At 47.8% G+C, this 25,249-nt stretch overlaps 2 protein-coding genes across 4 annotated transcripts; one reads left to right on the forward strand and one right to left on the reverse strand.

The window, feature by feature from the left end:
- The first annotated feature begins 13,560 nt into the window (after positions 1-13,560).
- On the forward strand, positions 13,561-15,933 carry LOC119275766 (serine/threonine-protein kinase D6PKL1-like). The gene is made up of 2 exons (XM_037556676.1): positions 13,561-14,801; positions 14,883-15,933. Exons 1-2 carry the CDS (start codon positions 13,762-13,764, stop codon positions 15,757-15,759), a joined length of 1,917 nt encoding a protein of 638 aa, XP_037412573.1. The 5' UTR covers positions 13,561-13,761; the 3' UTR covers positions 15,760-15,933.
- Positions 15,934-16,055: 122 nt separating this feature from the next.
- On the reverse strand, positions 16,056-21,573 carry LOC119275774 (ABC transporter E family member 2-like). 3 transcript variants are annotated; one of them, XR_005135866.1, is made up of 13 exons: positions 21,379-21,573; positions 20,922-21,007; positions 20,705-20,802; positions 20,502-20,619; positions 20,262-20,351; positions 19,579-19,883; positions 19,285-19,480; positions 19,025-19,207; positions 18,156-18,297; positions 18,028-18,071; positions 17,168-17,413; positions 16,476-16,943; positions 16,056-16,366 (listed from the first exon to the last, which is right to left on the reverse strand). XR_005135866.1 is itself a non-coding variant. In XM_037556693.1 (12 exons), exons 1-12 carry the CDS (start codon positions 21,470-21,472, stop codon positions 16,315-16,317), a joined length of 1,854 nt encoding a protein of 617 aa, XP_037412590.1. In that variant the 5' UTR covers positions 21,473-21,573; the 3' UTR covers positions 16,056-16,314. The 3 variants fall into 3 exon arrangements, 1 of the variants encoding a protein (XP_037412590.1); XR_005135865.1 differs by having other exon boundaries at positions 18,028-18,297; XM_037556693.1 differs by having other exon boundaries at positions 16,476-16,591; positions 18,028-18,297.
- Between the last annotated feature and the right edge of the window lie 3,676 nt (positions 21,574-25,249).

Genomic DNA, 25,249 nt, shown 5'->3' on the forward strand with positions numbered 1-25,249 from the left:
GGGAACAACGTATGTTGTTATGCGGTCTAACCGATAAAGATCTTCGTAGAATATGTAGGAGCCAATATGAGCATCCAGGTTCCGCTATTGGTTATTGACCGGAGACGTGTCTCGGTCATGTCTACATTGTTCTCGAACCCGTAGGGTCCGCACGCTTAACGTTACGATGACAGTTTCATTATGAGTTTATATATTTTGATGTACCGAAGGTTGTTCGAAGTCCCAGATATGATCACGGACATGACGAGGAGTCTCGAAATGGTCGAGACATAAAGATCAATATATTGGACGGCTATATTCAGACACCGGAAGTGTTTCGGGTGATTTCAGAGAAAACCGGAGTGCCGGAAGGGTTACCGGAACCCTCCGAGGAAGTATTGGGCCTTAGTGGGCCTGAGGGGAGAGAGAGGGCAGCAGCCCAGGAGGTGGCGCGCCCCCTCCCATGAGGTGTCCGAATTGGACTAGGGGAGGGGGGCGCGGCCCCTCTTTCCTTCTCCCTCTCCCTCTCTTTCCTTCCCCCTTCTCTCTTCCTAGTTGGACTAGGAAAGGGGAGTCCTACTCCTACTAGGAGGAGGACTCCCCCCTCCTTGGCGCGCCCCAAGGGCCGGCCGGCCTCCCCCCTTGCTCCTTTATATACGAGGGCAGGGGGGAACCTCTAGACACACAAGTTGATCTTCATGATCGTTCTCTTAGCCGTGTGCGGTGCCCCCCTCCACCATAATCCTCGATAATATTGTAGCGGTGCTTAGGCGAAGCCCTACGACGGTAGAACATCAAGATCATCACCACGCCGTCGTGCTGACGGAACTCTTCCCTGACACTTTGCTGGATCGGAGTCTGGGGATCGTCATCGAGCTGAACGTGTGCTAGAACTCGGAGGTGCCATAGTTTCGGTGCTTGATCGATCGGGCCGTGAAAACGTACGACTACATCAACCGCGTTGTGCTAACGCTTCCGCTTCCGGTCTACGAGGGTACGTAGACAACACTCTCCCCTATCGTTGTTGTGCATCACCATGATCTTGCGTGTGCGTAGGATTTTTTTTGAAATTACTACGTTCCCCAACAGTGGCATTCGAGCCTAGGTTTTATGTGTTGATGTTATATGCACGATTAGAACACAAGTGAGTTGTGGACGATATAAGTCATACTGCTTACCAGCATGTCATACTTTGGTTCGGCGGTATTGTTGGATGAAGCGGCCCGGACCGACATTACGCGTACGCTTACGCGAGACTGGTTCTACCGACGTGCTTTGCACACAGGTGGCTGGCGGGTGTCAGTTTCTCCAACTTTAGTTGAACCGAGTGTGGCTACGCCCGATCCTTGAGAAGGTTAAAACAGCACCAACTTGACAAACTATCGTTGTGGTTTTGATGCATAGGTAAGAACGGTTCTTGCTAAGCCCGTAGCAGCCACGTAAAACTTGCAACAACAAAGTAGAGGACGTCTAACTTGTTTTTGCAGGGCATGTTGCGATGTGATATGGTCAAGACGTGATGAGATATAAGTTGTTGTATAAGATGATCATGTTTTGTTGAAGTTATCGACAACTAGCAGAAGCCTTATGGTTGTCTCTTTATTGCATAAGATGCAAGCGTCAAATAATTGCTTTACTTTATCGCTATGCGATAGCAATAGTTGCAAGAGCAATAGTTGGCGAGACGACCATGTGACGACACATTGATATAGATCAAGATGATGGAGATCATGGTGTCATGCCGGTGACGATGGAGATCATGACAATACTTTGGAGATGGAGATCAAAGGCACAAGATGATCATGGCCATATCATGTCACATATTATGATTGCATTTGATGTTTATCTTTTATGCATCTTATTTTGCTTAGTTCGACGGTAGCTTTATAAGATGATCCCTTACTAAAAATTTCAAGGTATAAGTGTTCTCCCTGAGTATGCACCGTTGCCAAAGTTCGTCATGCCCAGAAACCACGTGATGATTGGGTGTGATAAGCTCTATGTCCATCTACAACGGGTGCAAGCCAGTTTTGCACACGCAGAATACTCAGGTTAAACTTGACGAGCTTAGCATATGCAGATATGGCCTCGGAACACTGGAGACCGAAAGGTCGAGCGTGAATCATATAGTAGATATGATCAACATAATGATGTTCACCATTGAAAACTACTCCATTTCACGTGATGATCGGTTATGGTTTAGTTGATTTGGATCACGTGATCACTTAGATGATTAGAGGGATGTCTATCTAAGTGGGAGTTCTTAAGTAATATGATTAATTGAACTTTTATTTATCATGAACTTAGTCCTGGTAGTATTAGCATATCTATGTTGTAGATCAATAGCTCGCGATGTTGCTCCCCGTTTAATTTTTATATGTTCCTAGAGAAAACTAAGTTGAAAAATGTTAGTAGCAATGATGCGGATTGGATCCGTGATCTGAGGATTATCCTCATTGCTGCATAGAAGGATTATGTCCTTGATGCACCGCTAGGTGACTGACCTATTGCAGGAGCAGATGCAGATGTTATGAACATTTGGCTAGCTCAATATGATGACTACTTGATAGTTTAGTGCACCATGCTTAAACGGCTTAGAATCGGGACTTCAAAGACGTTTTGAACGTCATGGACCATATGAGATGTTCCAGGAGATGAAGTTAATATTTCAAGCAAATACCCGAGTTGAGAGATATGAAGTCTCCAACAAGTTCTATAGCTAAAAGATGGAGGAGAATAGCTCAAGCAGTGAGCACGTGCTCAGATTGTCTGGGTACTACAATCGCTTGAATCAAGTGGGAGTTAATCTTCCAGATAAAATAGTGATTGACAGAATTCTCTAGTCACCATCACCAAGTTAGTAGAACTTCGTGATGAACTATGATATGCAAGGGATAACGGAAACGATTCCCAAGCTCTTCGTAATGCTGAAATCGATGAAGGTAGAAATCAAGAAAAATATCAAGTGTTGATGGTAGTCAAGACCACTAGTTTCAAGAAAAGGGCAAAGGAAAGAAGGGGAACTTCAAGAAGAACGGCAAGCAAGTTGCTGCTCAAGTGAAGAAGCCCAAGTCTGGTCCTAAGCCTGGGACTAAGTGCTTCTACTGCAAAGGGACTGGTCACTAGAAGCGGAACTGCCCCAAGTATTTGGCGGATAAGAAGGCTGGCAAAGTGAACAAAGGTATATTTGATATACAGATTATTGATGTGTATTTTACTAGTGTTCGTAGCAACCCCTCGGTATTTGATACTGGTTCAGTTGCTAAGAGTAGTAACTCGAAACGGGAGTTGCAGAATGAACATAGACTAGTTAAGGGTGAAGTGATGATATGTGTTGGAAGTGGTTCCAAGATTGATATGATCATCATCGCACACTCCCTATACTTTTGGGATTAGTGTTGAACCTAAATAAGTGTTATTTGGTGTTTGCGTTGAGCATGAATATGATTTGATCATGTTTATTGCAATACGGTTATTCATTTAAGTAAGAGAATAAATTGTTGTTCTGTTTACATGAATAAAACCTTATATGGTTACACACCCAATGAAAATGGTTCGTTGGATCTCGATCGTAGTGATACACATATTCATAATATTGAAACCAAAAGATGCAAAGTTAATAATGATAGTGCAACTTATTTGTGGCACTGCCATTTAGGTCATATTGGTGTAAAGCGCAAGAAGAAAATCCATGCTGATGGGCTTTTGGAATCACATGATTATGAATCAGTTGATGCTTGCGAACCATGCCTCATGGGAAGGATGACTAAGACTCCATTCGCCGGAACAATGGAGCGAGCAACAGATTTGTTGGAAATCATACATACTGATGTATGCGGTCCGATGAATATTGAGGCTCGCGGCAGGTATCATTATTTTCTGATCTTCACAGATGATTTGAGCAGATATGGGTATATCTACTTGATGAAACACAAGTTTGAAACATTTGAAAAGTTCAAAGAATTTCAGAGTGAAGTGGAGAATCATTGTAACAAAAAGTTTCTACAATATAATCGCAGAAGTAAAATATTTGAGTTACGAGTTTGGCCTTCAGTTAAAAACAATGTGAAATAGTTTCACTACTCACGCCACCTGGAACACCACAGTGTAATGGTGTGTCCGAATGTCATAACCGTACTTTATTAGATATGGTGCGATCTATGATGTCTCTTACCGATCTACCACTATCGTTTTGGGGTTATGCATTAGAGACAACTGCATTCACGTTAAATAGGGCACCATCTAAATCCGTTGAGACGACACCGTATGAACTATGGTTTGGCAACAAACCTAAGATGTCGTTTCTTAAAGTTTGAGGTTGCAATGCTTATGTGAAAAAGTTTCAACCTGATAAGCTCAAACCCAAATCGAAGAAATGTGTCTTCATAGGATACCCAAAAGAAAATGTTGGGTACACCTTCTATCACAGATCCGAAGGCAAGATATTCGTTGCTTTGAATGGATACTTTCTAGAGAAGGAGTTTCTCTCGAAAGAAGTGAGTGGGAGGAAAGTAGAACTTGATGAGGTAATTGTACCTACTCCCTTATTGGAAAGTAGTTCATCACAGAAATCTGTTCCTGTGACTACTACACCAATTAGTGAGGAAGCTAATGATGATGATCATGTAACTTCAGATCAAGTTACTATCGAACCTCGTAGGTAAACCAGAGTGAGATCCGCACCAGAGTGGTATGGTAATCCTGTTCTGGAGGTCGTGTTACTTGACCATGACGGGCCTACGAACTATGAGGAAGCGATGATGAGCCCAGATTCCGCGAAATGGCTTGAGGCCATGAAATCTGAGATGAGATCCATGTATGAGAACAAAGTATGGACTTTGATTGACTTGCCCAAAGATCGGCGAGCCATTGAGATTAAATGGATCTTCAAGAGGAATACGGACGTTGGTAGTAGTGTTACTATCTACAAAGCTAGAATTGTCGCAAAAGGTTTTCGACAAGTTCAAGGTGTTGACTACGATGAGAGTTTCTCACTCGTATCTATGCTTAAGTCTGTCCGAATCATGTTAGCAATTACCACATTTTATGAAATCTGGCAAATGGATAAACAAAACTGCATTCCTTAATGGATTTATTAAAGAAGAGTTGTATATGATGCAACCAGAAGGTTTTGTTAATCCTAAAGGTGCTAACAAAATATGCAAGCTCCAGCGATCCATCTATGGACTGGTGCAAGCATCTCGGAGTTGGAATATACGCTTTGATAAGTTGATCAAAGTATATAGTTTTATACAGACTTGCGGTGAAGTCTGTATTTACAAGAAAGTGAGTGGGAGCACTACATCATTTCTGATAAGTACTCCCTCCGTCCCAAAATTCTTGTCATAAATTTGTCTAAATACGGATGTATCTAGTTACGTTTTAGTATTAGATACATCCGTATCTAGACAAATCTAAGACAAGAATTTTGGGACGGAGGGAGTATATGTGAATGACATATTGTTGATCGGAGATAATGTAGAATTATTCTGCAAAGCATAAAGGAGTGTTTGAAAGGAGTTTTTCAAAGAAAGACCTCGGTGAAGCTGCTTACATATTGAGCATCAAGATCTATAGAGATAGATCAAGACGCTTGATAAGTTTTTCAATGAGTACATACCTTGACAAGATTTTGAAGTAGTTCAAAATGGAACAGTCAAAGAAAGAGTTCGTGCCTGTGTTACAATGTGTGAAACTGAGTAAGACTCAAAGCCCGACCATGGCAGAAGATAGAAAGAGAATGAAACTCATTCCCTATGCCTTGGCCATAGGTTCTATAAAATATGTCATGCTGTGTATCAAATCTATTGTATACCCTACACTGTTTTTGGCAAGGGAGTACAATAGTGATCTAGGAGTAGATCACTGGACAACGGTCAAAATTATCCTTAGTGTAATAAGTATATGTTTCTCGATTATGGAGGTGACAAAAAGGTTCATCGTAAAGGGTCACGTTGATGCAAATTTTGACACTGATCCAGATGACTCTAAATCTCAATCTGGATACATATTGAAAGTGGGAGGTATTAGCTAGAGTAGCTCCGTGCAGAGCATTGTTGACATAGAAATTTGCAAAATACTTACGGATCTGAATGTGGCAGTCCCGTTGACTAAAATTCTCTCACAAGCAAAATATGAGCACACCTTAGTACCCTTTGGGAGTTGGTCACATGTCGATGTGAACTATGGGTGTTAATCACATGGTGATGTGAACTATTGGTATTAAATCACATGGCGATGTGAACTAGATTATTGACTCTAGTGCAAGTGGGGGACTGAAGGAAATATGCCCTAGAGGCAATAATAAAGTTATTATTTATTTCCTTATATCATGATAAATTTTTATTATTCATGCTATAATTGTATTAACCGGAAACATAATACATGTGTGAATACATAGACAAACAGAGTGTCACTAGTATGCCTCTACTTGACTAGCTCGTTGATCAAAGATGGTTATGTTTCCTAACCATAGACATGAGTTGTCATTTGATTAATGGGATCACATCATTAGGAGAATGATGTGATTGACATGACCCATTCCATTAGCTTAGCACCCGATCGTTTAGTATGTTGCTATTGCTTTCTTCATGACTTATACATGTTCCTGTGACTATGAGATTATGCAACTCCCGTTTCCCGGAGGAACACTTTGTGTGCTACCAAACGTCACAACGTAACTGGGTGATTATAAAGATTCTCTACAGGTGTCCCCAAAGGTACATGTTGGGTTGGCGTATTTCAAGATTAGGATTTGTCACTCCGATTGTCGGAGAGGTATCTCTGGGCCCTCTCGGTAATGCACATCACTTAAGCCTTGCAAGCAATGCAACTAATGAGTTAGTTGCGAGATGATGTATTACGGAACGAGTAAAGAGACTTGCCGATAACGAGATTGAACTAGGTATTGAGATACCGACGATCGAATCTCGGGCAAGTAACGTACCGATGACAAAGGGAACAACGTATGTTGTTATGCGGTCTAACCGATAAAGATCTTCGTAGAATATGTAGGAGCCAATATGAGCATCCAGGTTCCGCTATTGGTTATTGACCGGAGACATGTCTCGGTCATGTCTACATTGTTCTCGAACCCGTAGGGTGCGCACGCTTAACGTTAAGATGACAGTTTCATTATGAGTTTATATATTTTGATGTACCGAAGGTTGTTCGGAGTCCCGGATATGATCACGGACATGACGAGGAGTCTCGAAATGGTCGAGACATAAAGACCGATATATTGGACGGCTATATTCAGACACCGGAAGTGTTTCGGGTGATTTCGGAGAAAACCGGAGTGCCGGAAGGGTTACCGGAACCCTCCGGTGAAGTATTGGGCCTTAGTGGGCCTGAGGGGAGAGAGAGGGCAGCAGCCCAGGAGGTGGCGCGCCCCCTCCCATGAGGAGTCCGAATTGGACTAGGGGAGGGGGCTCGGCCCCTCTTTCCCTCTCCCTCTCCCTCTCTTTCCTTCCCCCTTCTCTCTTCCTAGTTGGACTAGGAAAGGGGAGTCCTACTCCTACTAGGAGGAGGACTCCACCCTCCTTGGCGCGCCCAAGGGCGGGCCGACCTCCCCCCTTGCTCCTTTATATACCGGGGCAGGGGGCACCTCTAGACACACAAGTTGATCTTCGTGATCGTTCTCTTAGCCGTGTGCGGTGCCCCCCTCCACCATAATCCTCGATAATATTGTAGCGGTGCTTAGGCGAAGCCCTGCGACGGTAGAACATCAAGATCGTCACCGCGCCGTCGTGCTGACGGAACTCTTCCCCGACACTTTGCTGGATCGGAGTCTGGGGATCGTCATCGAGCTGAACGTGTGCTAGAACTCGGAGGTGTCGTAGTTTCGGTGCTTGATCGGTCGGGCCGTGAAGACGTACGACTATATCAACCGCGTTGTGCTAACGCTTCCGCTTCCGGTCTACGAGGGTACATAGACAACACTCTCCCCTCTCGTTGCTGTGCATCACCATGATATTGCGTGTGCGTAGGAATTTTTTTGAAATTACTATGTTCCCCAACAACCGCATCATTGTTGCTCAGAGTGACATTCACAGACTTGGAGTCCTGTGCTGACTTCTTATACTTGTTTGGGTACTTGTTCACCCAATGTTCATCTGAACCACAAGTAAAGCAGCCATCTCTCTTTTTGTCTTTCTTCTTACCCTTCTTCTTAAAGGTAGTATTCTGCTGGACAGAGTTCTTTCCCTTGAACTTGTGGAAGTTCTTCTGCACCGCATTGGCGCTAGAAGAACCCTCTGCCCCTTTCACGTGCGAGTCATTTGCTCTCGAGTTCTGCTCAACACTGAGATGACCAATGACATCCTCAACAGAGAATTCACGTCTCAAGTGCTTGAGAGAAGTAGCAAAGTTCCTCCAGCTAGGAGGGAGTTTTGCAATAATGCAACCCGCGACAAACTTGTCCGGTAACTCACACTTCAGGAGTTCCAGCTCCTTAGCAATGCACTGTATCTCATGAGTCTGGTCCAATACAGAACTGTTATCAACCATCCTGTAATCATGGAACTGCTCCATGGCATACAGCTCACTGCCAGGATCAGTTGCGCCGAATTTGACTTCGAGCGCATCCCATAAGTTTTTGGCAACACCCATATGAATATAGGCGTCAACCAACTTGTCTCCAATCACACTCAGAACTGCTCCCAGAAAGATTGTGGTTGCCTCCCTAAACGCCTTCTCCTATTCAGGAGCAATCGTTTCTGTGAGGGACACACCACCAACCCAAAACACGTTCATCGCTGTGAGCCACAAGGTGGTCCTAGTCTGCCAACGCTTAAAATGCGTCCCGGTAAACTTTTCCGGTTTCAGAGTAGCAGCAAAGCGTTGAATCGAAAAGTGCCTAAAATAAGGTTTTTGGATTGTTGGAAATATTAGCACTTTTCCGATTAGACTTATCCACGAGTAAACAGTAAGCATGGCATAAAAGGTATGCATCTCATAGCGATACCTAAGCATACTAGCACGTACAGAAAATAGAATCGAACCATCTATGAGCAGCACATATACGGCAAGCATAAGTACGAGTAAACGAGGGATGAACAGATCATACCCTCCGGTTGGCCAAGCCAACGTGGCAGCGGCAGCAGCAGTCTCGGCGTCGTTCGTGGCCTTCTTTTTGGAGGCGGCGTCGTCGGCCATGGTGTTGATGCAGGGGAAGTAGTGGAAGTAGAGGCGGACGAAGTTGGGGACGGATCGGAGGGAGTGAGTGAACTGACGACGAATACGCGGGTCAATAAGCTTCGGCTCATTCCTGCAACCCGCGGCGCCAGGCCAGGCCAGCGGCGGCGGAGGAGGAGCGCGTGTGTACCACTCCTTTTTCCAAGCTTCCAATGGCAAGTGGTAGAGCAGCTCTTATAAAGGGGTCTCAACTCTCCTCAACTATCAAGGCGGGACTAAACTTTCCACCTGCCATCTCATACATGGGCCTTAAGATTAACAGGGATTAGTGTCTTATATAGGCCTAAGCCCATCCATAATCCAATAGTTTTAACACCTAAAAGCCTAGACAAATTTTATACAACACCAAATCCTGTACGAGAAGAAGCACATGCCACAGGTGGTAAGCAATTCAAATTATTAAAAAAAAACTGTATCAGAAGAAGCGGAAAAAAACCGCACCCGTATGTACATGGATTGCTTGTCCTTTGCAGACGCCGTAGTACAGTAGTGCTAGCTTCGAGAGAAAATGGACGGCATGGCTCCTTGTCCATACCACCACAGTAGTACTACGTACTATCTACCTCACGTCGCTTTTGTCAGCAAAGCAGCTACTGCTGCTACCCTATGTCACACACAACAGGTCAAAAGTGCTTTCTCACGCTGGGTAGCCTCGCCGCTATTTCTCTTGTTCTTCACAGCGTTCGTCTGCGAAGCACAGCTACTAGATGCTAGAAACAAAAATAGGAAGAGAAAAAGGTTACTAACAGCACAGCAGCGACGCGTCACTCGGCGCTGGCCATCGAACTGCGCGATCATGGCTACAACGCAGCAGCAGCCTTGCGCGCGCCCTCTGGCCGTAGTAGTATAGTCCCGTTTAGATCAGATGAAATCTCGGTCACTGGCAAAAGCGAGGCCGATCAGCTCAGTCCGGTCGGCGCGCGGAACAACGGGACGGCGCAGGCACCTCTAATCCTTGACCGATCACATGAATAAGAAATTGATCAGTCTCGGATCGAAATCAAATCATCAAAAGGGACGAGCGCCTCTTTCGATAAAAACAAAAGGGAAAGGAATCCCCAGAACGAGCAGAGAGCCCGCCGTGGCTTTCACTTTTGTTTTGCTCTCCTCTCCGGAGATCAAGATCAGGGTCGTAAAGGGAGGGAGGGAACGCTGGTTGGCGATTTTGGAAAACGAAAAGATCCCTAGGACTGTGCGAGAGGAAAGGAATGTTACATACTTCGGTTCGTTTTCCAAAGCAACGGCGTTCCTCCATAAAGCACATCACGTCACGTTGAGAAAAAAAGTAGATCACGCGACGTGTGCATATATTACAGGCGGTCACGTAAAGCGAGCAGAAACGGGGACGGATGAGCAATGCGTATGGTGTTATTATGGTTACCGTAACAGGATCCCGCCATTGAAGTGAAAGCCACGTACGTACTGGGATTACGGAACTTCATTATTATAAACAGTGCAACGCCGGCCCGGTTCCATGAAGTAATGCTACATATATGGACGAGTTACATGATTTTATAAAGATGATTAATTTGATTGGTCAATAGGTGAGAAGACGACTCACCCATCCTGAAAATCAGGGAGGGGGGGCAAGTATATGATTGATTAGTAGATGAAAAACATTCTAGTCAGCGTGTAATTGCGTGTAACTTTTTATATGTTTAGTTTTATTGGATTCCATGGCCGGTGGCAAAGGAAAACCGTGGGAGAGAGCGGATGAGATGGTCGGATAGACGCACCGTGGGACGATGGGAGGCAGGGCGCACTGGTTCGGCGCGAGAGACACGCGCGTTGCTAGTGGGTGTTTCATGTTTGGGCTGCTGCTGCGCAGCAAAGAACACGGCATGATTCTTTTTTTTCTGTCCAGAACAGTGGCACGACAGGCTCAGCGCACGCTAATGAGGATGCCACCATCGTGTCGTGTCCGACTAGGCCCGAATCATGTACGTACATATTGGACGGTGATCGAAAAAAGAAGTATTCCAGGCACTGTGGGCTGTGGTTTGTCCATGCTTTGGGAATTTCTGGCCCCAGCACACAGCGCATCCACATGATTAGGACGAGAGGGCGGGTTGGTGGCATACGCGTTATACCAAGCCCCCTACTGCTACCGCTAGTACTTTTTTTGAAACATTTAATTTTTTAATCATGTTAGTACGACGAACATTAGAAATAATAAAAAATACATCCAAATAACGGCGACTACAAGCATTGAAGTGAGCCGAAGGCATGTCGCCATCATCGCCGCTCCCTCGTCGAAACCGAGCAAAATTTGTTGCGGTAGACAGTCGGGAAGTCGTCGTGCTAAGACTCCATAGAACCAGCGCATCAGAATAGCAACCGCCGCCACTGAAGAGTAGCGTAAATCGAAATGATCCAATCTGAAAACACATGAACATAGACAAAACTACGATCAGATCAAGCAAATCCAAGGCCAGATCCACCGGAGACACACCTTCACACGCCCACGAACGATACTAGACGCACCATCGGGACACATGCTAGGCGGGGAGAACCTTATTCCATCTTCACAGAGCCGCCACTGTCTCGTTTTACTAAGCAGGACAAAAATCCTAACAAAACTCAAAGAAAACATTTAAAAATGAAGCCCTCCCGCTGACAAGGGTCAGGATCCACCGCGCCATGGCCCTCAGGCTACCAGAGGCGAGACGGGCCGGTGGCGGTGCATTTGCTTCGGGAAGGAGGTGTTTACCTTTTTTTGGTAGAAGGAGGTGTTTACCGAAGCAGTGGTTAGGGCATCTCCAACGGTGACCCGCAAATTTGCTTCGGCATCTGTTTGCAGACAGAGGAGCTAGTGTGCGGACATTGATTATGAAGCCACCGCCCAACACTAACCACATACTTCAAACTCTTTTTCAACAAACTAGATAAAATTCATGCAAACACAACGGATTTCATACAAACTGGAAAAAAATCTTTACATTTTGGACGTGTTTTTGACTAAAAACGATGCCGGACTAAGATAAAACTAGTCTACGACCAGCGCCGGCGGATATCCATTCCAAGTTCCGACGACATGGATACCCTTGACTAGTCTACTGACGACCGCGATGGATCTCTATTGTCGTCCCCATGTCCGGCAGCCATGAGCCCAGAGGTATCTGCTTCAGTGCAAAGGGCGACTCGCTTTCCCACCGCTCATCAGAGTGGAACCGCCGGCTGATGCTTCACGCGGAGGGGAAGGGTCCCTACGCTTCACGGATCAAAGTTGGTTTTTGGGTAGAGGGACGACGGCGGCCTGCCAGAGGGCAAGGCACCAGCTGTGTACGCCGGCGTCGCTTCGGCGATGGCCTTCATGGGACCCAAGCGGGGGCGGGGGCCTCTCGTGTTCTATTTCTCCTCGATGATGGCGGCGGACGCGAACGTGTTGGCAGCTACCTCGTCGATGTCCGCGCAACCGGCTTCTTTCTCTGCTGGCAGGGCGTAGTTACGCGTGCGTTGGCGTCAGGTGGCGTGGTCGCATGCATGGGAGGGGCGTTACGACACAACGTCATTCATGGCAACCACAATGCTTGTTCCGCCGTGCTCCCCCCGTGCCGACCTGGAGCAACTCGCCACTCCTCGGCTCGTGACCAGTGGGCTCGACGGGCCATCCAGCCGACTTTTATGCCGGGGAACTTTTCTTCCTGCTCGCTGGATGCTATGGAGAAAATTGTTCGATGAGGAAATGGGGGCCGAAGATGTGGTGCGGTTCTTGCTCAGTGCCTGGCATCGTTTAAATAGCAGGCGGACGCGAGGAGCCAACCATCGTTGTGTTTAATGCCGCCGGCTTGCGAACAGACGTGTGGCCGGAGTAGGTATCTCAGCACATGCGCGGGTTTAATGAAGGAAGGCGGGCAACTTGCAGCTATTTGAATGCGCGAGGAGGTGTGTTCAATCAGACCGTGCCATGGGCTGACACGCTGCTTCAATGGCGGAGACAGCGAAAAGTCGTGTTTGCTCTGAGTCAACGTCAATGTGCAGCTGCCGCCGGACGAGAACGTGCGTGAGCGCGAGGAAGGAAGGGGTTTGGATGGTCAGAAGCGATTGTGGATGCTGTTCAGACTCACGTAAAGTCCTCACATTTATCTCTAGTTTTTGGTTGTGAGAGAAATTACGTCCGGATTGATCTCTAGACTAATACAGACCAGTCCGAACCTACGGGACGGCTTTTTCGGGTGATTCGAGGGGTCGACGTTGGAGATGGCCTTACCGCCGGTACTCACCTTCTTTTATAACGGTAATAATACAAGAAGGATGTTTTTTTTACATCAAATATAAGAAGGAAGTTCACTGCAAACAAAGCGGCAGAATCCAAGCGCGGAAGCAGCAGAGAAGGACTATACACCGCCCAGCCAGTACCACTATTACTACTACTGCCTCGCCCGCTCTGCCCTGCCATCATTGTCTCCGCAACACACAAGAGAGAGAGAAGGAGAAGAAGACGCGCTCTCCCCGCTACGAATTACGCGCGGCCCGGCAGTTGTGTGATTGTGTCCCCCTCCCCCTCCCCCAACCTCTTTTGTCATCCTCCCGTTACTACACCACACCACCTCCATTACTCGCAAGGACCAGGCCAAGGAGCGAGCGATGCAGTCATCTCGCCCTCCACCGCACGCCAAGCCGCCGAGGTCAGCCCCGGGCCACGCGCGCTCCCGCTCCCAGCTCGCGCAGGTGCGCCCGGATCCCGCCCACGACTTCGAGTTCCGCTTCGACTTCCTTCCCGACGCCTTCCGCTTCCACATGGACGCCGGCGCCAAGCCGGCGGCCGCGAAGGACAAGGAGGAGGTCCTTGCTGGGTTCGACAAGGTGAGGCTCAGCATTGCGTCCAGCGAGGAGGAGGAGGAGGACGACGACGGGGCGCCGCCGAGGAGCACCTTCTCCGGGGCCAGCCACCCGCCGGAGCCGGTCGACGAGATGGACCCCGTGCTCGTCGCCGTGGACCACGGGCGGGGCGACAAGAAGGCGCCGCCGCCGGCGGCGGCGGCCAAGCCGGTGATCGTGTGGGACGCGTCCCCGCCGGTGAGCGCCGCCGCGAGCCCGCACAGCAGCATGGGCGACAGCTCCTCCGGCGGCGGGGCGGTCACGACCACCTGCACCAGCATGGCGCCCAGCGGCACCGTCACGAGCCGGAGCGCCAAGACCAGCGTCAGCAGCAGCGCGGCCAGCGACTGGAGCAACGGCACGGCCGGCGCCGGCGGGAGCGGCGGCGCGGGCGGGAAGCCCCACAAGGGGGGCGACCCTAGGTGGAAGGCCGTCCTGGCGGCGCGCGTGCGGGACGGGCCCCTCGGGATGGGGGACTTCCGGCTGCTCCGCCGGCTCGGCTGCGGCGACATCGGGACGGTGTACCTCTCCGAGCTCAGCAAGGGCGGCGGCGGCGCGGCCAGGGCGCCGTGGTTCGCGATGAAGGTGATGGACAAGGCGTCGCTGGAGAGCCGCCGGAAGCTGAGCCGCGTGGAGACGGAGCGCGAGATCCTGCAGCTGCTGGACCACCCCTTCCTCCCCACCCTCTACGCCCACTTCGAGACCGACAAGTTCGCCTGCCTCGTCATGGAGTTCTGCCCCGGCGGCGACCTCCACGCCCTCCGCCAGCGCCAGCCCGGCAAGCTCTTCCCGGAGCACGCCGCAAGGTACGGTTTCGGTGCATCTTTGCAGCTAATCTGTGGAACAATTCTCGTTCCAAGCATCTGACATGGCTCTCTTTCGCTCAGGTTCTATGCCGCGGAGGTGCTCCTTGCGCTGGAGTACCTGCACATGCTCGGGGTGGTGTACCGCGACCTGAAGCCGGAGAACGTGCTGGTCAGGGACGACGGCCACGTCATGCTCTCCGACTTCGACCTCTCCCTCCGCTGCGCCGCCTCGACGACGCTGGTCCGGCCGTCGCTGCCCTGCAGCGCCTCCGGCCCCAACGGCGGCGCCTGCATCCAGCCCACGTGCTTCATGCCCAAGCTCTTCGGCGGCCGGAGCAGCAAGAAGAGCGCCTCCGCGGCCTCCAGATCGAAGAGCGGCGAGCAGCAGCAGGGCGCCATGCCGGAGCTCGTCGTGGAGCCGACCGGCGCGCGGTCCATGTCGTTCGTGGGCACGCACGAGTACCTGGCGCCGGAGATCATCAAGGGGGAGGGCCACGGCAGCGCGGTGGACTGGTGGACCTTCGGCGTGTTCCTGCACGAGCTCATGTACGGCAAGACGCCGTTCAAGGGGCAGACGAACCGGGCCACGCTGTTCAACGTCGTCGGCCAGCAGCTCCGGTTCCCGGAGGGCGGCCCGCCGACGAGCGGCGCCAGCAAGGACCTCATCAGGGGCCTGCTGGCCAAGGAGCCCCAGGGCCGGCTCGGCGTGAAGAGGGGGGCGGCCGAGATCAAGCAGCACCCCTTCTTCGAGGGTGTCAACTGGGCGCTCATCCGGTGCAGCACGCCGCCCGGCGTGCCCAGGCCCGTGGAGCCCATCGCCTTCGCAGCAATGCCGGCGAAGTCGGCGTCCATGGACAGGGTGGAGACGAATTACAACAGCAGCAAGAGGGTGCCAGCAGGGCCAGGGGCAGACCATGTGGAGTCTGGAGGGAAATTCCTCGACTTTGAGTTCTTTTAGTTAGGGAATTTGAGTTTTAGCCTGAAAATCTGAAACTGTATCACTTGTGTTCTTAACCTTAGATAATACAGTACTTGTTGTGGTCTGAGCTGCAGCTGTAGCTCCATAGTGTCAGTATTTGGCAATGACATACATGACCAGTTTTATTTAATCTTGTAGCTTTTCTGGGCTTGTCATGGGAATTTTCAAGTGAAATTCATGCATTCCAAAGACGCCAGATATTATTTCATGCAATGCTACTATGCAAATTCTTAAAAAGGACAAACCCAGTGCTAGAAGCGCCCAGGTCTGGCAAAGGATTATAAGAGGCAAACCTTGCCCCCCGGCAAATTCTTATACGACTTTTTTTGAAAATGGTAGGAAGATTGCGGGTTCAATGTTCACCAGGAAAACCCACTGCTTGTATTCCATACCTGAATACAAGCTATGGGGCAAAAAACCTGGTACAACCCTATTACAGAAAACACAGTAGTTTCATAAGTTCAAGCAACACCCAATTCTTCTTCAGAGAAAAGCCCAAGCAGTTCTCAGCTCGGTGCCGAGGCTTCGACACCATCAAACGTGTTGCTTCATCTCACAGCGTCCTGCAATGACTGTGGGCGAAGTCCTGAGACCAAAAAGGTCGATCGATTAATTAAAGGTAATAAAGAGCATACATGAATGGGTAGTACAATCATAATGCAGCCATGGTGCTTGACAGTGCTCGGATTCCTTACCGACAGAGCACTCCAGGTTCAGGAGGGGTTCCAAAGGTTGGGATTACTTCTTCTGGCGCAGGCTCCTTGATCCGATCCAACCTTGCAGCACTTCCTGCTTCCCTTTCTCTGCATTCCTTCACCAGATTCCATGGGAGGTTAACATGTTGCGCCTGCTGGCGGCGTTGGCATGTCTCCTTGCTCCGACGTCCCCCATGTTGTCTTGCTCCTCCAGACGTTCCAGTCGTCGCTCCCTTGCCGTGTCTCGCCTCCCCCTTGGACAAATCCAGTTCAGTTTCTTCTCCAACAAGAAGCAGCCCAGGCAGAGTGTGTTGCAGTTGCAACGGTTCCAAAGTATCAACCGTGATGCCTATATCACAGGTAGTAGTAGGACCCTACAGACTTTTGTTCTTTGTCTTTCGTAGAGTCCAGCTTGTTTATCCGCGGCCTATAGTTGGTTGGGTCTCTTCTGAACGTGATGTCAAGTTGCTGCCACAAGATAATGTTGAACAAAAGAAAGAAAAATTAGTGGATGAGAACACCAAGTGAAGTTTTTTAGTATTCTGAAACGGAGGTAGCCACCAGATTACACTATGGAAAGATAAATGAACAAATAGATCCAAATTCAGAGTCAAAGTTAGGAAATAAGAAACCAACTTGAGCTGGTGCTGTTATTATAACTTTTGTTGACAACTCTGGCTAGCTGCACTTACTGATAGGAATTTATTCATCCCAGAGAGTAGAGTCTGAGGTGCATTAGCAGTACAGTCTACAGAAGGCCGTCCCTCGTAAACAATAACCTTGTCAGCTAAGTAGGTTGCCATGATGAAGTCATGCTCAACAACAAATGCGGTTTTCTTTGCATGAAAGATGAATCTTTTGATAACCTTTGAGGCAACAATGCGCTGCTCTGAATCAAGAGATGCACTTGGTTCATCGATCAGATAAATATCTGCAGGCTGAAGAACAACTTCGAAGTTAGGATCCACAAGCTGACAGTATTTACATTCTTAGTCTGAACAAACACATGCATATGTTTGACAGGATTGAAGCTCTGTGTACACAAGGACGAAGGACCAAGTGCTTTGTATCTGGTATATACTGAAAATCCCACTTAAGCAGGGGGAAGCACATATGGATTGTTGAACATGCATATAGTATCCAATATAGTAAAAGATTTTAAACGACACGGTAACAAAAGCAAAAGGGGAAAAAAAGTACTGCCTCCTATCCATATTAATTGACGCATACTTTGTACAACTTCAGTACAAAATTGTACTAAGTGTGCGTCAATAAATATGGATCGGAGGGAGTACATAAAATACCTAAAAGGCAGACTCAGGCAAAGAGCAGTACATACTGATAGAGTAGGACATCAATTTTGCATATAATACAATAAGAAAAACAAAAGGCAAAAAGGACAGTAAGTATTAAATATGCAAAAATAATAATCCCTGAAGTCCTGAATCTTTTGAACACCACAGAACATGGAAACAATATATATGTTATTCTCTCATAAAGAAAATCTATTTTATAAAGCTATTAGAAAAGTTCAGGCAAAAGAAGGAAGTACCTTTCCAAGGCAAAGACATAATGCCACTCTTTGGCGTTCTCCACCTGATAAATTTGTAACTACCCGGTCCATGAGTTGCTCAATTTGTAGTGGTTTAATGACATCAGACCTAAATTGAGGATGAGTACATGATTCTGGTATTTTCTGATGAAGCAATTGACTCACTGTGCCCTGGAATTTTGTTTCAAGCTGCTGAGGCTTGTGGGACACATAAAATTTAGGAATTTCAATCTCAGCTCCTTCCACAGTATCTGGCTTCAGCCGCCCAGCCTGTACAGTCATAACAAACAATGAATACAAGATACCAGATGTCTAATATATTGGATGCAAATAGATTACTTCTTTTATCCAGATTAAAAATGCATAACTTAAGGAATCTTGTAAAACCTATAAAATCAGAAGACATCCAGTGCATCATCATCACGAGGACTAGTAAAACCTTAATTTTGACAAAAATGCACACTTTGCAGGAAGCTGACAGTAATAAAAGACACTTTTGACTTAGAAAATGTAGAAAAGAAAGTACAATGCATCAAACTGAGTTCAGAATCTGAACTAACAGAAAACTCAATTGTATCCATTATGTTTCCATCAGCACCAAATTCATGTTAGCGAAAAAACAGTAAATTTTGACACGGGTCATTTTTATACTAAACTTAGTGCTGATATGGCACTCTAGAACCAGAATCGTTGCATGCTTATAGTACTACTAGTAGACACTATGTATTGCCTTTGGAATTTAAACATTACTAGGAAACTCGCTGTAGTTTTCAGAAGAGGTAGAGAAAACACTTCACAGCACCAGACACCATTACTTATTACAATCTTGATATGGATCCTCATGGTAAATGCCATGAGGAAAAAAATTGATTTATATACAATTTATATTTCGACTGTTTTGTATTCATTCCAAGACTCTCAGTGACTTGAGCGATAAAAATGTTGACAGAGAGATCAGAGATGGGAGGTGATGAGGAAGGAGTGGAGATAGACATACCAGCATTTTGATGAACGTAGTTTTCCCTGTCCCGTTCTCACCAAGCATCACAACAATCTGAGAATCAGTGAATTCACCTTCCATGACAGTGAGCTTGAAATTTCCAATTGTTTTGCTCATGGTAGGGTACTTGTACCGCTGGTATGTCTCAATCTCTTCAGCATTTTCCTGGGCCTCAACAATCTGAAAGTTGGCACTAACATAAGAACAAACTTCATCCTGAAAAGGGTTCTCAATCATGTGTGCATATGTTAGCCTACCTTAAATGTAAGTGCTTCATCTCGAAACCGAAGATTTTCTGTTGGAACAAATCCAGCCAGGAAAACATTGATACCTTCTCGGACTGAAAATGGCAGCGTAACTACACCAAATGCTCCTGGTTTCCCATACGAACAGCAAATAAAATCGGACATGTAATCCAAGACACTCAAATCATGTTCCACAACGATTACATAGCTGAAAACAAAACCAGAACGTGAGCAGCTGATACTGAACTTCTAAAAGCTTATATTTCAGAGTATTGGAAGATAATCATGGTAACAAATATGCATTACCTGTTTGCTCTAAGCAAGGACCTAATGACTTGTGCAGCTTTAAGCCTCTGCTTGACATCAAGGTAAACTGATGGTTCGTCAAACATGTAAATGTCTGCACTTTGTGCAGCAGTGCCTGCTATGGCAAATCTCTGCAGCTCACCACCGGAAAGATCTTCTACATTCCGGTCCAGAACTTGGTTCAATTCAAGGTCAATGCACAATTGAGCTTTAACACCCCTCTGGTCTAACTTGTCAAGTAGTTGACCGACATTCCCTTGAACTGCTTTCGGAATGCTTTCAACGTCTTGACGCTTTATGATTGCCTAGAGAAGTAGAGTGGGATCAGAAATGTTCAATAGTGAAAACCACAGCACATAATCGTATACTGAAACAGACTGTCATAATATGCCATAATATGTGTCATGAAGTAACTAAGAGCACAGTAACAGCTCCAGGACCTCAACAATATTAGACTATGCACACTCCTATGGCTGAATGTATATAGGTGGAAGAGAACATTGCTACTAGCCTACTTCGATTGCATATTCGGGTGTACCGAAGATGCTTTATAACAATGTATATGATGGTACAGAACAGAAAAACAACACAGCAAGTGTGCTTTTATTGTAAAGAGGACATTGAGAGCTTCCTATATATGTGTCTCAGTGTCTGAACGACCTAACATAATGAGTAAAAAGCACCTTGAGATTATCCTCCAACAGACGCGTAAAGTAATTCTGAAGTTCAGACCCCCGGAAGTATGTAAGGATTTCCTGCCAGTCAGGCGGATTCTGCAAAACAAAAGAAGATACAAAGCTAAATAACAATCGCTTGCACAGTTCATAAAAGAAGGATGAAACAAAACAAACTTTTTATCCCAAAAGAAACCGAGGTGGTAGCAACACATGGAAAAGAAACAAGGTAGGAGACAGGGATTATACATCGAATTTCCCCAAATTAGGTTTCAACTTGCCACATAACACCTTAAGAGCTGTCGACTTTCCAATTCCATTGGCTCCAACAAGGCCCAAAACCTGGCCAGGTCTCGGAACAGGCAACCTGCAAGCACTAGATCATCAGCAATAATTCTGGATAAGGGCAGCTTCAAGCATAACAGACGACAGCAACCTTTCGAGCAAATTACCTGTGCAATTTGAAGGTATTTGGGCCATAGCGATGGGTGGTATCTTTATCCAAATCTTTTGGGAGGTTGATGATCTGAATGGCACCAAATGGGCATTTCTGAAGCAAGGAATGCAGACAGCACAAGTGCATAAGACAATTATATCAACAGTACATACACATAGGGAACCACACATTTTAACAGCTACATTGATCAAGCCTAATTACAAGGCATGTACCTTGACGCAAATACCACAACCAATGCACAGCTCTTCAGAGATGAACGCGGACTTGGACGCCGGAGTAACTTCAATACAACGCTTCCCTGCATAACAAACCACCATCTCACGACGTTGTCATAACAATCCAGTTGAAGGCAGGAAGATAGGTGGATTTACTTCACGGAGAATATAATCGTGTCAAAACAACTTAATATGCAGCAGCACAAGGCGCTCATATGAGATGCCCCGACGCCGGTGGGGTCGATCGTGGGGAATTTGATTCCCGAGCCGCCGGGGCGTAAACAAGTTGATTATGGCCAGCAAATTGAGAGCTCATAGAAATCGAGGCTGTGCCCAATTCGCCAACGAGCACGGGAAGGAGCGCATCGATCAGCGCCGGCCAAATCGAGACCACGACGCGAAGGGCGGATTTAGGGCTTTACACGAGAGAGAGTACGGGATGATGGGTCCTCACCGGTCTTGACGACGGGGCAGCTCTTCCTGCATTCCTGGCGGCACTTCTTGGGCTTGCACCTATCCTCGTTGATGATCGCGATTCGCGCCGCCATCTGGGATCGCGGTGGAGAGCCCCGGCGGCGGCAGCGGCGGCGTTCGACCGAGTTGGGGACGTACGCGGAGGCGGAGGCGGTCAGACCTTTCTGGCTTTTAGACCAGCTTCTGAAACGAGCACAGGAGTTTTACACGCGTGATCAGAGTCCGTTCAACAGACGCCTCTCCTCTTTTTTTTTTTTTGAAGGGCTCTCCTCCTTTATTTTACACGGGTGAAACAAGCACAAGAGTTTTACACACGTGATCAGTGACGCACGAACTGGTCAAGGCGGCTACTCCGGCCATCCTACCCCATAATTTTTTTTTTTGAAAAACGATTGTAATAAGAGTTCATCTTTTTTTTTTAGATAACTGCTCCTTTATTCAGAGTTTAGAACATTTTTTTGCGGGAAAAAAGGAATTCTCATTACTCAAGGAGGTTTCTCAGCGAGAGCCAGGTTTACAACAAAATTCATTCCGGCAGTAAGCCAGACTGCTGTGCGCGGAGTGCTACGGCCATAGGCGGCCAGCTCATGACTAATCCTGTTCTGCAGACGGCTACAAAGAGTAAAAGAGATCTCCCTAGCATCGCTTCGAGCCAACCTACGAATCTCCTCTATAAGTGCACAATGTGATGATATATCAATCTCGCGTGCTGTAATCATCGACACCGCCTCCGCGCTATCCATCTCAACCAGAATAGGTAGGCTAGATCGGTGCAAGGCCCGCTCCAAGCCTTCTCTGCACGTTGCTAGCTCCGCTTCTAAAGCGTTGTCGCATGTACGTAGCTCCCTACATGCGCTGTAGATGATCTCGCCTCTGTCATCACGCAGGATCATACGTCCTCCCGTCGCACCTGTGGCCGCTATGTAGCTCCCATCCGTGTTCAACTTAACCCAGCCCGGCTGGGGCGGTACCCAGTGTGCGCGCACCTTGGGCGCCGTACTTTCTGGAGCGCGTGGTGGTGAAGGCAGGACCACCATCTTCCCTTTCTCTAGGTTACCATCAGGATGTTGCTGTATGCACAAGAGTGAGTTGATGTATCCGTGCAAAAAGCGTCGAGAGGCTTCGGCAGTGGGTGGCGCCTTGTCGTGTGTGATCTCATTGCGAACATGCCATACTCTCCACATAGTCATGAGCACCACCAGTCTCGTCGTCTCATCCAAGGGGTCCAGCAGTGAAAAGATCCACTCTGGGCCAGTGTTGACGATGGCCTCCATCTTGGGGATGTTCCAGTCCAAGGTCATAACTCGCCAGAGCTCTCTTGCCAGGGGACACCTGCAAAGCGCATGGAATCCATCCTCGCGTTCAACACCACACAAGGGGCAAATGTCAGTAAGCTCGAGGTGTCGCGAGGCTTTATTGGCCCAAGTAGCAAGTGAGTTGGTGGCGACTCTCCAAGCGAACACGCGTACCTTAGGGGGAGCAGGGCACCCCCATATGATCTTCTAGATGGCGCGACGACCATCCGGTGCCCTGCTCGTGGCGGAAGCCGAAGGACGCTCGCGCTCGTCCATGGCCAGGCAGTAGGCGGACCGAACGGTGAAGATACCGTTCCTCTCCGGTGCCCATGCAATAATATCCTCGGTGACGCGGGTCGACGTACGGATACTGGTGATGATGTCGACATCCGCAGGGAGGAAGTAGCGGTGGAGCAGGTCCATGCGCCAGGACCCCTCGCCATCCAGGAGCTCTGCTACCCTCCTTAGGCGGCACGTACCCTGCAGGGATATGGGTTGGCATGATGGCTCCCTAGGAAGCCACCGGTCTCGCCAAATGCGGATGTCCTACCCGCCCCTGACGCGCCATATGATGCCCTTTTTCAAGAGCTCGAGGCCGTGCTAAATCGCCTGCCAAGTCGGAGATGCATTCCCCGAGAATACCGTATCTTCGAGGCGCCCGTCGTGATAGTACCGTGCCTTGAGAACCCGCACACACAAGCTGGTGGGATTAGTTAGCAAACGCCAAGCCTGTCTCGCCAGGAACGCCTGGTTGAAGAGGCGGAAATCTCTGAATCCCAAACCACCCTTGCTTTTCTGAGCTTGGATCCTTGACCATGCTATCCAATGTGTTTTCCGCTTGCCTTCCGATGCCCCCCACCAAAAATTCCGGACCATTCTGTTTAGATCATCGCAGACAGACATAGGTAACTTGAAAACGCTCATAATATACGTAGGGATGGCCTGAGCTACCGCCTTGATCATAGTCTCCTTGCCAGCCAGAGAGAGGGTATCGCCCCACGCAATAATCCTTTTCAACAACCGGGACTGCACATTCTGAAATTTACCTCGCGACATGCGACCCTCGGGCGTTGGAAGGCCTAGGTACCTTTCCTCAAAAGTAACAGTACCAATATGGAGAATATCTCTCACCACGTCTTGCATCTTGGCTGGACACGAAGTGCCAAACAGGGCACTACATTTAGACGGATTAATAAATTGTACAGTGGCCTTTGCATATGTATTTAGCACTTGTTGGACCTTTTTAGCTTGGTCTGCCTCTGCCTTGAAGAAGAGCAACGTATCATCTGTGAATAATAAGTGAGACACTCCCGGCGCTCTTCGGCATATTTTTAGCGGGGTATAATCTCCTCTTTGCTCTCCATCATTCAACAATGCAGATAGACCATCAGCCACAAACAGGAACAAAAACGGGGACAAAGGATCACCTTGCCGTAGCCCGCGCAACGGTGCAAATGATTCCAAGAGGGTTCCATTGAATTTCACTGTATATCTCACCGAGGTGACGCAAGCCATAATCCAGTCCACCCACCGGCGAGCGAAGCCCATCTTTTTCATCATTCGCTCCAAGAAGATCCAGTCCACCCTGTCATAAGCTTTTGATAAATCCAGCTTATATGCACAGAAGCTCTTGCTAGGGTCCTTCTCCTGCTGAATAAAGTGGAAACACTCAAAGGCAATTAGTGCATTATCTGTAATCATCCTTCCAGGGACAAATGCACTTTGTTGAGGAGAGATAATATTATCCAAAATAGGTCTCAGTCGATTCACCAAACACTTTGACACCACCTTATATATGACATTGCATAGGCTTATTGGACGAAACTCAGTTAGCCTCTCCGGGTTATCCACCTTCAGGATGAGAACAATGGAAGTGTCATTCACCCCCTTAGGCATGATCCCTATACGAAAAAATTCCCGCACTCCTGCCATAACCTGTTCTCTCATAACTGCCCAGTTCCTCTGGAAGAAGCGGGCTGGGAATCCATCCGGCCCTGGCGCCTTGAGTGGTCCAATCTGGAAGAGAGCATCATCTACTTCCTTGTCTGAAAAATCTGCGCACAGGCCATCATTCATACTGTCAGTCACACGAGTCTGTATCAAATCTATAACTGGATCCGCACATAGTAAAGAATCAGCAGTAAAAAGCTTAGAAAAGTAGGCCGTGGCCATAGCCGCCATGGAACCATGGTCCCTGTACGTGACCCCTGCCTCATCAATGAGTGCCTTAATGCGATTTTTCCGCGCACGCCACATCGCTTTCCAGTGAAAAAACTGAGTGTTGCGGTGGCCTTCCCTCAGCCATGCAATACGAACCCGCTGCATCCACAACATCTCCTCTCTGTATAGCAGCTCGTTCATGCGGTCGGTCTCCTCCCGTATGTCCTTCCTATCTGCATTCATCGACATAAGCTCCTCCAAGTGGGAGCGAGATTTGTTAATTTCCTTAATCACATTACCAAAAATTTTGTGGCTCCAGTCTTGCAATTTTTTCATCAAGTTACCCAAACCGGAAGCAATATCACCAAGATTCAGCATAGCACCCAACTCAGTCCA

The sequence above is a fragment of the Triticum dicoccoides genome, chromosome 1A, assembly GCF_002162155.2.
Source record: "Triticum dicoccoides isolate Atlit2015 ecotype Zavitan chromosome 1A, WEW_v2.0, whole genome shotgun sequence".
Taxonomy (NCBI): domain Eukaryota; kingdom Viridiplantae; phylum Streptophyta; class Magnoliopsida; order Poales; family Poaceae; genus Triticum; species Triticum dicoccoides.